Genomic DNA, 14,044 nt, shown 5'->3' with positions numbered 1-14,044 from the left:
ATCACGAATTCGGCCATATTTAATGATATCATTAATTCGAATTTTTGATATCATAAATTCCAATTAATGATATCATCAAATATGACGTACATATCACGAATTCGGCCATATTTAATGATATCATAATTCGAATTTTTGATATCATAAATTCCAATTAATGGTATCATGAAATATGACGTACATATCACGCATTCGGCCATATTTAATGGTTTGAGCGCCTGGGATTATGTGGCGGGAAGTAGCGGGGAGTGCGGTTAGTGCGTTATATTCTGTCTAGAACTGGTTGAGCTTCAATCCCCGCCATATTAAGAGCAGTTTTACGTATTGAGCCTACCGTATAACTAATGTAATGTATACTGCACTGCACTAGACCCATACCAACTACCACCAGCTTAGTTCCATAAGGCATATGTACGGATGAGTTACTGAGACTACGCCGTATAACCAGACATGTCGCAGCAATGTTTAAATATATCATTAAATATGGCCGAATTCTTGATATGTACGTCATAATTGTTGATATCTTTAAATCGAATCGATATGTACATATCACTAATTCGAATTAGTGATATCAGTAAATATGACGTCATATTTCATGATATCAGTAAATCGAATTAGTGATATATAAATATCACCAATTCGAATTAGTGATATGTACATATCACAAATACATTTAAAGATATCTTTAAATCATTTCTTAATATGACTAATTCATTTCTTGATATCATTAAATGAATTATTGATATCAAGAAATGAACTGAATAAATGATATCATTAATTGATTTAATGATATCATCAATTCGAATTCTTGATATCAACAATGGATTTAATGATATCATCAAATAATTAAAGATATCATTCAATATCGAATAAAAAGTAAAACGGCTTGCCATATGTCCGCAGATACTGAAATCTGCAACGATTGTTTTAACTGCAAAATAAGTCAAGTTAAGCAGTAAACACATGTGGTATGACCACGTGCGTCCGGGGAGGGGGCATGTGGAAGGGCAAAACAAGCCAGGGGGCGAATAAAACAAGAACCCCAAATTGTGCTATCTCGTTAAAAATATCCCAGATCATCAATCTTTGCTGACCAAACCAACTCACGGAGCAAAACTGTACATGAAAAACATGATGTTCAGTTGAAAGATGAAATTGCTTAATTGATAAGAAATCACCCACGTTTATCGAACGATAAACTCCATTCTATGTGTCCGTTTTGGCATTTCTTCAAGATTTATCGTGTATTGTTTTGTCTCTGTCAATGCATTCTGCATTTATGCTGTGGCTTTGGCTGTCGTTAAAGCAGTCATTTTGAAGTGGGAAAGAGTGCCACATGATCAAAGTACGCTAAATATTACTTTGAATAGTTGGTCTCTCTTAGGGAGGTTGTTGTGATCTTGATATTTTGGAATTTATATGAATCACTTCTTATTTCAAGCAGTTAGTGGTGGTTTTTATTGTGTGGGTGGGCATTCTTATCTTAGGTGAGATAGAAATATCCGAAAGCAAGGTCAAGTGCAAAAAAATTCTTTATTATCTAAAAATGTACATTACACTTTTGCTCAAACTTTCGTTTACCATAATTAACAACAAAATAGTAAATTTATTCAGGAATCGGTTATCATCATCCACAACCGTGATTGTGTTCTTTGATAAAACAAAACAGTACCATGCCTCCAGTCACTATTTGATCCAAGTTTCGTCAGTAATTTAATAAACATCGTTTTAGAAAACTCTCTCATGTTATGCCTATGTCCTACTAAAATCATTTAATGAAGAGGTACTATTACTAAGAAACAATATTCCTCGAGTACATCATGCTATTTTAATCAAGACTTTGAACATAATTGGACATTGTTGTTAGCCAAAGTGTCTCATAATACTTTATAAAAGAGGAACATGCCGAGTCACAGTAAATGACCCCAACAGACACTTTTCAAAAACATTTCTGTTTCTGTTATATCAATACTTTATTGCTTAAATAACATATAATACCACAAGATTACATCTTTGCGGTGATCGATAAAGTGACACCTGTACCAACAATTATGCCAGATGAGTCTCGATAAGTAATGTTAAATTTCAACTCGCTGTTATTAATCACCTTAAAATTCACATCTTACACCAGCATCTTCACTATGACCACAGTTGTGTACACCAACGCCACGGTTTGCACAAGACAAAATATTCTGTTCGGATCCGTCACATTGTACATCATCCAACCAGATTTGACCAGTTCCTTGCCCATAACTTGCAGAACTAGTTGCTGCCTCCGCTGACGAATAGCCAAGCTGCCGACAGGCCACGTTCGCATCATCGTTATCCCAATAATCATCACAGATGGTTCCCCAAGTTCCATTTATAAATATTTCAACTCTGCCTTCATTGTTGTTTGCACCACCAACAAGTCGAACTGACGTGGGTGGAAAAAAATAGGTTATCAATCCTAGATGTAGAACACTTTTGTTGCAAAAGATTTAATGAAGTTTAAATGTTTATGCCTCGCCAGGGTATAAAATGAGTCATGGGTTTAAAGGAGACACATGACAAATAATTAGTTTCGATCTATGTCAAAGAGATACATGTAATAAACAATTCTCCAAACAGCTAGTAAAATTTTAGACTATTTGGGATGTATCCCAGGTTTAATGTTCCTTCACATTCAGATCTGATAGACTTGTTCGAGTCGAAACATTCATGACATCATGGAATAACATGTAAATTTAAAATAACTTACTTTAAATACTACAATGTTAAATTTTTGTCGGTGGAGTTTGACACTACTGAATCTACAATATGAATTCTCTACGTACGGCCTATAATGATGTTATCTAGTTTAGTTACAACACTGTTAAATTCATTCTTGGGAACTACATAAAGATACTATAGAGCCACTATGACATCACATAGTTACAATATGACAGCCTCACAGACACGACTTTTAAGCTATGGTAAATACCAATCGGTGCAAACATTTTCGTAGCCGTGTTTGGGAATTGTTCTTCAAATGGATTTTTTTAAGCTAGAGGTGACTTTGACTGTCACAGTAAACATTTAATAATTGGAAATAGCCGCAATCTAAAGGGTCTATTTTGTTTTCCGTAGTCTCGCTAGTTCATAGGCTAAATTAGCATATATCTAGCCAAAGGTTAATAGGTCAATTTTACAGGTATAGTCCCTATTGGCACGTTGCCAATGAACTAAAATTCCAAAACTTCCAAACGTCACAAGTTATAATGAGTCAGTTAGTTAGCCATACAATAGGAACAAAATAAGTCCAACTTGGTAGGGTATTGTTTATACACCTGTGTTTCGAGGTATATAAGTATATGGTGTAATATCATTCGGGGTTGAGATCCAGAACTGGTATCAATATTCTACGCAGAAAGTTATAAGGTTCAGGCCGTGTATATCGCCTAGGGCGAAGTATTATCATATTAGTTCGACTACCTTCCAAAGCTATAGACAAGAGCACGTGGCGTCTGTCATAGGGGAAGCAGTGGGAGCTTTATAAAATTACACCGCAACCTTGCCAAATAACATAACAAAAGTAATTAAGACTTGGGGCATCATTCTTGGAAACCAGCCCAACACCTATGTCCTGGACACCGTTAGCCATCTTGTATGGTAAGATTTCATTCTTTAATTTAAAATGTATTGTTGCTGTTATATTATGCCAATTTTGAATACTACTAGAAGTATAGTTACATGACCGTCCTACAGACGTGAATGAAACATATTACACGGAGTAGTGGAATGCATTAAGTAAAGACTTTAACATATAAATATATTACAACTGAAGCAATTACAATCGAAGTGATGCCTTTGCTGTTTGTTGGAAGTTACCGTATGAACTTTCTAAATATTACCTATGTTAATAAATTAGGAAACGTATATGATTTTGTTAGATGAATGCAACTATAGTACTGGATTGATTATATTGAAACTTATAGGCAGCTAGTCCGGGATTCCTGTCTGGCCCGACGAACTACCAGGAACAGACCTGAACGTGGCCCCATATATATACTGGTGGACCCTGGAGTATACACGCGACGTTTTTACCCACCTTGAACTACGGATAGTGTGAACATTATGGTTTAAACGTTGCAAAGGGATAGTAAGCTGAAATAAGAGGGGCAATATAATAGAGGGTGCAATATAACTTAACGGGCAAATAATATTCAATATTTAATTATAAGTTAATTCTTTTGTTTTGGTGTTAAGTAGTTTGATGTTAAAATTAGTGCAATAAGACGTGTAATAATAATTGTTCACTAACTTTGACAGCGTCTTGTTGTATTTTGTTGATTGTGATAGTGTAAACACCCCAGTATTTGTAAGGAAATCTGCGAACCCACATGTCCCAGCAATACAGCCGTGAAAGTGACCATGTTCTCTTTTATGTGTTTAAACGAAATACGTACGTGGACCGTTACATGAAACTCCAACATCTTCAGCATGAGAATCCTCTCGTGTGTCGGTTTGGTAAGGACACTGTATTAATTTGGCCTCTTCACTGTGACAATTCACGTTATCGATCCATATTGGTCCTGTGCCCTGTCCAAAGTGAGCACCCTTGTAGCCAATTCCGCCATAATGAAAGCCGAGTTCACGACATACAACACCAGCGTCAATATCTTCCCACGGGTCTTCATCAACGGTACCCCATTCCCCCTTCATAAACAACTCCACTCGGCCTTGGTAATTTCCTTCTCCACCAACTAATCGCACTGTAAATATAACGTGGTACCATTAATCCCAATATGTATTTATTTAAAAAAATGCACTTCTCTAAGCTTCCCATTAACCTTCACTACTCTGACAATACCTGCGTTAACAGCAAGAGTAAATATCACATACCATAATTACAAACAGTCAGTTGGATGAAAGTAAACCAAACAATCCTATGTCATATCTAAGCACTGAATCCGACTGAGGTTGCCGAAACAATCAAATGTGAGTTACGATAACTCCAATACCCCAATAAAAAACAATTTCTAGGTTGATAAAGTTCTAATCAATTTCACGGTAGACAGATTCAATGAATCTGTCAAAAATTCTTTGTTTACTGATTTAAACGCTAAGTAAAATGTTTCCCATGAGTTTCTTTCATAAAGTATTGTTTACATAATCTGAAAACAAAATGACAAATTTTGAAGTTGATCTACCGGGATACTCTCGACCATTTGCCTTTATATAATATAATGATCAACAAAATGGGATGTCATTGACAAACACTACTGTAATTTAAACAGAAAATATGAATTTGATACACGTTTCTCATATATATGTACGACGTATTAGAAATGTTTTACCGCATGATGCCCATAACGAAATACTTGGAAGAGGGAAATTTTAGACTAAGATTCTTTACAAGCCTAAGATTCATTTTGACGCCTGAGAATGTTCTAACTTGTGGTTATACGCAAAGTGCATTTCTCGTTTCACTTTACAAAGGTCACCATCTTACGTCCCGTATGCCATTTGCACACCCCAAATAGAAATATCAGGTCTTGCGATGTTGCTATCTATTTCAGTCATAACCATATCACAATACTATACATGGGAAGTAACTAGAAACAGCCGGGAGTTTACTGTACCTCATTTGATATACTGTGATATACTTGAAATACTTACATGGACCGTTGCAAGCAACGCCAACATCTTCCGCGTGAGAATCCTCCCGGGTGTCAGTGTTATGAGAACAGTGTAGTAAGTTAGCCTCTTGACCTTCGCAGTTGACGTCATCAATCCAAATTGGTCCTGTTCCCTGTCCGAAGTGCGCACCTTTGAAGCCAACACCGCCAAACGGAAAACCGAGTTGACGACAAACAACAGTAGCGTCATTATCATCCCATGGGTCTTCATCAATGGTGCCCCATTCGCCTTTCATGAACACCTCCACACGTCCTTCGTAACTGCCTCTGCCACTCACTAACCTCACTGTAATATTCGATAAGTAGTAAATATGCTTGTTAAATATTTAGCTAAAGTTAAAGTTTATTATTTCGTTTTCCCTCTAAAACAATTAAATTCAAATATCTCTTTGCAGACCTTTCCTAGTTATGAAACTATACAAAATTACAACAGGGTATTTCTATATATATATATATATATATATATATATATATATATATATATATATATATATATATATATATATATATATTTATATATATATATGTATATATATATATATATACATATATATATATATATATATGTAAGTATATATATATATATATATATATATATATATATATATATATATATATATATCAATTAACATTTATGGAATTTTAGTTGTGATGTGCTGCCAGTCTCACACCTTTGATGACACACTGATGACGTTCGAAGGATAAGTGTGTACTTGTGGGGTATCAGTAAGACAACAAGGAGTTGATATAAAGAAAAGGGGTTAGCGGTTTTCGAGAACTATGTGTTAAGCAGGAATTTCTATACCGACCGTTAAGCCAATGAACGTCAACCTGGAGGGCAGATATCGTTGTGGCGAGTTATGTGATGAAGTTTATAAGATAAGATAAGTGTTGACTTCAAATATGATTGCTTAATACATGAACATTGGCTACAGTGCCTCAGTGAGCTCTAACAAAATATGTTAATGGTAAAACCCCAAAACATGGGCTCACCTAGATGACAAAAGGTTAGCCACCATTCTACGCATGTAAGGATTATAACGTTTAATGTGCAATACCGTTAAGAAGTAAAAATACAAGGGGCATCAGGTCAACGGAGATCAAAGCTCAAATTAAAATAATTTTGAGGAAAATTCGACAATGCCCGGCGGATGAACTGGGTAACTGTTGTGAAGTATGACGGCATATTGTCAATGTGTACGCAAAGGTCATCAGTTAGAATACAACTCTATTGCGTGCCTTACATGAGTATGACAGATGATAAATTGAGATTCTCACACCCTAGTACGAGCATGATGATGAAAAGTTGTGCGTAATGTGTAAATTGAGTCCATTGACGAAACCATGAGCGTACCCCTCCATGGGTGATCACGTTACATCTATCAGTTGACAAAGGGTATATAACAGCATTTAAGGAATGTTTTGTGGAGCTCCATGTTTTAGTATGCAGTTAACCTTACCAGGAGGTGCACACCGAACACCTGCATCTTCATGATGGCCACAGTTGTGTTCACCGACACCCCTGTTGCCACAGGCCAAGATATGTTCTTCGGATCCGCTACATACTACATCATCCAACCAGATTTGACCAATTCCTTCTCCGTAACTTGCAGAACTATTTGCTGCCTCCGCCGCTGTATACCCAAGCTGTCGACACGCTACGTTCGCATCAGCCATATCCCAGCTGTCATCACAAATAGTTCCCCAAGCACCATTCATAAAGATTTCTATCCTACCTTCATAATCCGTGGTGCCGTCAACTAGTCGTACTACGGATAACAGTAGATATATTACAAAAATAACATTTCAAAATAACTTACTACGGGTTTCATTGGGAAATTTATTTCATAAATATGTTTGCCCAAACAGCCTTGGTCTACATCAACTAATGACGACTCGAACGCAGCTTAATCACAAAATGTATCTGATTATTCTTAATAATGATACTCTGAGTTATGTTATGTGCACATACCTCAAGCTCTTTCTAGTTGATAGGAATCAGATCTCCTAGAATCGAATGTTATTGTGTTTTGAAAATGTACATTTAGGTTCTGCATTAACCATATTATTCCACGACAAGAAGGAATGAGTTGTAACGCCACAATAACTCGAAAGCTTGTAAAGTCAGCAATATGCACACAGGACTTCTTGTCGAATGCCTAAGCTTTTTAACTATACTATTGACATAAGTCTGAATGAATTTAATACTCAAAAGAAATGAGCATATTTACCAAAAAACAAACTCAGGTGCTGCTTGTGTTTTCTCTTTGTCAATTGTAACATCATAGAAACTTTATTGAAAAAGCACAACTAGCCTTGCCCAGAAAACATTTCCTGAAATAACCCTTAACGTTGAAGAATTACGGTCACTACCTTGAGTCTTCAAAGCGAAAGTCTTCATTGACACATTTCACCCAAGCGAGCACGTGTAAATTTGCCCAGAATGAAGCAACGTTATTGTTTGTTTGTTTTTAATACTAAACCTGCTCACTGACTCCATGAACTTCCAGGACCACATACCACAATAAATGTTTTTAGATAATTTGTTCTTCAACTATGTTTGCCACCTAACTTATGGTAACATAAGTATTTGGATTAACACTGTTATTAACTATGTGCTGGGCACCCTTTACAGAGTGTGGAGGAAATAATTAATTTGCACAAATTTAAAACAAAATAATATATCGATGGGTTACATACGTGGACCGTTACAAGAAACTCCAACGTCTTCTGCGTGGTAATCTTCTTGGGTATTTGTACTGTGAGGACATCCCAGCAAGTTATTTTCATTACCTTCACAATTCACGTCATCGATCCATATTGGTCCAATACCCTGTCCAAAATGCGCACCCCTGTATCCAGTGCCACCATATAGAAAGCGGAGTCGACGACAAACAACACCAGCATCAGTATCATCCCATGGGTCATCATCAACGGTACCCCATTCTCCGTTCATGAACAACTCCACACGTCCTTCATAAGGGCCTCTACCACCTCGTAACCTTACTGTTATTTCGAGGATATAAGAGTGTATGCATCGTGATAGTGCAATTGTGAACGTTTTCTACCTAGTTCCACACACACACAACTAGCGTTTAACCCCCTCTACCACGTACATCTCCATGAACATTGTTCAATGTAATACCTTTGTGGACTAGCCTGCAAACAGTAGCTTAAACATATGCTGATAATATATTTCAGTAAGAAAATAACATAAGTGTTTTAATAATTCTTTTAGTAATAATCTCAAATAAGATTTTAACCCAATCTTAGCAAAGGGATTTATTACAAGTATTTATTGTATCAGGTCTGTCGCCCCGAACGCCGGACCTCTTCTATATCTTACATGGTCATACATATTATATTTGACTTTTATGGCTCGGGTGTGCTCTCGAAACTGCTTTATTAACAAGGTGGTTAAAATTGATCTCAGTCTTATATTAAAACTTTAAAAGCTAGCTCATGCATCAATATGCATTTACCTTCCCAATTTGGTGGTTGAATTTGTACTTATAATTTGTGATCTTACACAGTTGTTCTGAAATGGATCGGTCTATTAAAGTGGAAGCGATGCTATATGATGTCACCTTGTAAACCTATGCTATTTAGTAAAATGGCCGGTATTCAAAACAATATCAAGAATAACAATTTAAAAATATTCAATACGCACGTAGACCGTTACAGGCTACACCGACATCTTCTGTGTGAGAATCTTCAGATGTGTCGGTCTGATGAGGACATTGCAACAAGCTAGTCTCTTGGCCTTGACAGTTCACTTCATCGATCCATATTGGCCCTGTACCCTGTCCAAAGTGAGCACCCTTGTAGCCAATTCCGCCATAACTAAAGCCGAGTTCACGACAAACAACACCAGCATCAGTATTGTCCCACGGATCCTCATCAACGGTACCCCATTCTCCGTTCATGAACAACTCCACACGTCCTCTGTAGTTCCATCCGCCATTCACCAATCTCACTGTAATTCGGAGAAAACACGCATAAGCAGGACAACTGTTTTACCTTATACTTACTCTTTTCTTTTCCGTTTTTTTTTACGAGTTTTCAAATGATGAGAATAATTGGTATACGGAAAATTATTTTAAATCATGTTTAGCCTTCCTCTTGCTTCACTTATATAATCAGGTAGATATTTTTTTACGACGCTAATGGATTACAACTTTCACGTCGGGTGGCTTCCAGTTCAACATTTTGAACCCAACACTTATTATACTCTGCCCGGGATCGAAACCCGAACCTCCCGATTGCTAAGTATCAAATGATACCGTTTTTATCCACTCAGTCACAACACCGGTGACATATTTCAGGAAGAAAGAATAAAGTAACATATCATAAATACTGACAAGGCATAATATTGCCCTTAACAAGTTAGGACCCTAGGACTTTTACTAGTTAAGTTATCTACAATACCAAACGTAAACTCTAACTTTACTTATATTTCAAATATCTGCTAAATGTAGAATCATCTTACATCGACTTTCACATTTCACTCCGGCATCTTCACCATGACCACAGTTGTGTACACCAACGCCACGGTTTGCACAAGACAAAATATTCTGTTCGGATCCGTCACATTGTACATCATCCAACCAGATTTGACCAGTTCCTTGCCCAAAACTCGCAGAACTGGTTGCTGCCTCCGCTGACGGATACCCAAGCTGCCGACAGGCCACGGTCGCATCATCGTTATCCCAATAATCATCACAGATAGTACCCCACTGTCCATTCAGATAAATCTCAGTTCTGCCCTCCTGGTCCCTGACACCACCTACAAGCCGAACTGGGAGCCAAATAAGGAGAATACGAACGCCTTTAACCACGGACAAGTGACCATTAAATCTGACGAAAGCAAGATTTTTTTTCTTTAATGACCGTTGATTCTTTAAATCTTGAAACAAACTTATCGTGAAAGGATGTCAATTCCCTCATAGATGGGAAAAAAGAAAAAAATAGTATATATATATATATATATATATATATATATATATATATATATAGTAACAGCATGGGGTCCACTGGCCCCGGAGTATAAGCAAGGATCCTGTGGTATCAAAAGAAAGTATATCTTAGTGTCGCCAAAAGGATATGTAGGGGGCACCTGGTCCTCCTGTGTTACGGGATGCAGATCAAGGCTTGTTGATGGTTGCTCATTGCGTTTCGCCTTTGCGACGTATGACGAGAGGCAGGTGCAAGAAACGTGTAATATTTGTTCTGCAAAACACTAGTAAAGCACTATGGCCGGCCATCAGTCTCAAATCATGGGAGATCGACTTATACCGATTTAAATCGACATATACCAGTTTCCTTCGACTTATACCAGTTTCCAGCAGCTGAAATTGACTTCTACCGATTTAAATCGACATATACCAGTTTCATTCTACATATCATCGATTTAAATCGACATATACCAACATAATCGACATATACCATGAAACTGGTATATGTCAGTTTAAAGCGACATATACCAGTTTCATTCTACATAACATTATTTTATTTTATTGATTTATTTTACTTATCATCGATTTAAATCGATGATATGTAAAATAAATCGATGATATGTCCATTTAAATCGACATCTACCAGTTTAAATCGATGATATGTCGAATTAAATCGGTAGAAGTCAATTTCCGTGGACTTATACCAGTTTCTAGAGTCTCAAATTGACATATACCTATTTAAATCGACATATCATCGATTTAGCTCATTAACATATTCCAAATCCCGATTTCGGTGATGATTGACGTGATGATATCATTTATACACTGGCTCAGTTGCGTTTCGAAAAGAGATGATTTATTTAGTGATCTATAGCTGAGACGATAGAAAGGTTTTAGTCTTTTAGCCCGTAGTTGAGTGAGTCCCAACAAATCTCGTGTATGCCTCCAGGAGTTTTTTACGCTTAATTGCGTTATTGTGTAATTGCGTAATTGGGTAAGTATGTAACTGTGTAACAGCATAAGTGCGAAGACAATTACTTTACCATTTATATTAACTGTTTACTAATGTAATCTCTGTACGCTTGTCAATGCCGTCATATGTGGTTAATTCATATGTCAGTGAATCAGCGATCGACTGACTGCATTAATACATTAGAATTAACCGGTATTAAACCTCTTTTCCGATTTTGTATTGATATGTGTTAAATATTTTTATTAGTTCAAGCGGCCGGAACTTCGGGAGACACTGGCCAACGTTACAATTGGAATAGACGTTTGTTGTCAAATTTACATATCTTTAGCCAGCTGAAGAGAGTAAAGCATAACAAGTGGATGTCATTTTATTTAATGACAGTATTCCGAACCGTCAAAAGAAAATTATATAGCAGCAGTCTGCCATGTAAATGCACTGCCTAGACACATATATAGTAACGCATATAATGATCTATTTGTGACAGCTTTCAGCATGTAACTATTTCAGATATAAATGTCCTTGGTTTGTTGGAAGGAAGCAGCAAGATACAGAAATAGATTATTCAATACCACGGATTTTTTAACTAAGAATTGCAACTAAAAATATATCCAATTATGTAAGGCACCAATTTAAAGAACTCTTTTCGCATACTAGTCTTGTCAACAGAAATTGCGATGAGTAACTGAATCTGAGATGTGCTTAAAGCATGAAGCAATGGATAATGTTCATTTGGAGTGTTCAAACTGAAACTGACGAAAATACAATATCAACACTTACCCTCTCCATTTCCTTGTGTGTATACGAGCGGTAACAATGCTGATAGCAACGCCGCCAAAGTGGTGAGAATATTTAGACCTATAAGAAACATGTTGGAGGTGTTGTTCCTTGGAGTACTCAAGGCTCAAATAGGCTGCGAATGTTCATGTTAAATCAATTATACTGGGGGATCTTCAAAGACGTACTTAACATTAACTTGACAAGCTGCAGCCAAATGTAAATAGTATACGGAAGCTTGTGGATATCGTAATGTGTCTCAGGTAAAACACTATCTGTATTACACTTAATACACACCAGAGATTTCACTATACATAAATCCTACTTGAAATTTATACCATTACTCATTTAGGACTTTTGAAATTTAAAACTCGTAAACTATTGATTGTTTAATGTACATTTGAAGGCAAAGTTCCTATTCAACCGGGAACTCCAATTGTTATTAAACGGAGCCGTGCATGTCACACATATTTTCATACGTTTTTATTCGTGACGTTGTTATGTTGATCGCAGTCACGATTGTTACAGAGTCACCTACGTAAGTACTTGAATTGCTTGCCTAAAAGCACACCGAAGGTCTCCTATTTTAAATATGACTTATAGAAAGTTCGATTTTCAAAATCATGGTAATTCAAATTGAACGAAAAAGTAAAGGTTTGAAACATGAAATCATACTCCCTTATTGAAATGAAATTTTCCATTCCATTTTCGATCTAGAAAAGCTTTTGTACGACTATTGATTGAGATCTATGTTTGCTAATTTTCAAGCAATATATAGGAAGTTATTTCAAAACTAATTTCGTAACAGTCATATTCTCGAGACTGAGCCAATAGTTGGTTGTTGGTTGATCCAATAAATGTTTACATCTTTTAAGTCACAAACTTTTCGAATTCCTAATCTAAAGCTATAGTAAATGTTAAGCATCTCATTTCACTCACATAAATGGTCACTACGCCTGTATCGATATATCTCTCAAAGGACTTGGTATTGGTTTCAAATACATAGCGCAGATAATCCCAAACGATGCTGTAAGTCGTTAAAACCGGCCCATATGTGTGCTGTTTTTTTTTTGTGATGGCTTGTACCCACATCCATTACATCTCGTATGTGTTACTGACATGACACACTTCTTCTCGCTACCGTCATAATTCGAGCAATGGTTATTGTTTTGTTTCTGTAAGTGGTAGGGTACGTCAAATAGACAATTACATCCTTCGATTGGGGGTTATTTGTAATTTAGAGATAACAATTTCCTGTTCTTTCCATTAAGTTGTACATTACTCTTGAAAAGTTGGGGAAACCATGGGGCTGTCCCGATTTCAGATAGAGTTCAGACACAGGCCAATATAGGCCTAGCAGTGTTGCTAACTTGTTCTCATTCAAGGGTATATTATATATGTAACATTTTAATGTCAGATTTCTTCTTGGCAAAAAAACATGTCACATCTTAAGAACATTTGCTAAAAGTGATAGAACGAGTACCGGAAGGGTGGATTCAGGATTGGTGATGTGAATAAGCCGCCATGTTTGTCCTACATCATAAACAAATGGTATACTAAACGCAATTAAGTCTGATCAAAAAAAATTGTCATAAATACGGAAAGCGAGCGATCAAGAAGTTTCATATTTATATGCTTGGTGTTCTTGAAAACTTCTCAAAAGCTAAAATTATATTCCCTTT

At 36.5% G+C, this 14,044-nt stretch overlaps 1 protein-coding gene across 1 annotated transcript; it reads right to left on the bottom strand.

Annotated features, from left to right (window-relative positions):
• Positions 1-1,514: 1,514 nt before the first annotated feature.
• On the bottom strand, positions 1,515-12,559 carry LOC139976919 (scavenger receptor cysteine-rich domain-containing protein DMBT1-like). Its single transcript, XM_071985805.1, has 8 exons — positions 12,366-12,559; positions 10,150-10,458; positions 9,331-9,636; positions 8,361-8,666; positions 7,121-7,429; positions 5,641-5,946; positions 4,428-4,733; positions 1,515-2,416 (listed from the first exon to the last, which is right to left on the bottom strand). The coding sequence occupies exons 1-8, from the start codon at positions 12,454-12,456 to the stop codon at positions 2,109-2,111; spliced, it is 2,241 nt and encodes a 746-aa protein (XP_071841906.1). The 5' UTR covers positions 12,457-12,559; the 3' UTR covers positions 1,515-2,108.
• Positions 12,560-14,044: the final 1,485 nt, after the last annotated feature.

This window comes from Apostichopus japonicus, chromosome 12 (assembly GCF_037975245.1).
Source record: "Apostichopus japonicus isolate 1M-3 chromosome 12, ASM3797524v1, whole genome shotgun sequence".
In the NCBI taxonomy this organism is placed as follows: domain Eukaryota; kingdom Metazoa; phylum Echinodermata; class Holothuroidea; order Aspidochirotida; family Stichopodidae; genus Apostichopus; species Apostichopus japonicus.
This window is presented reverse-complemented; position numbering and strand designations above follow the sequence as displayed.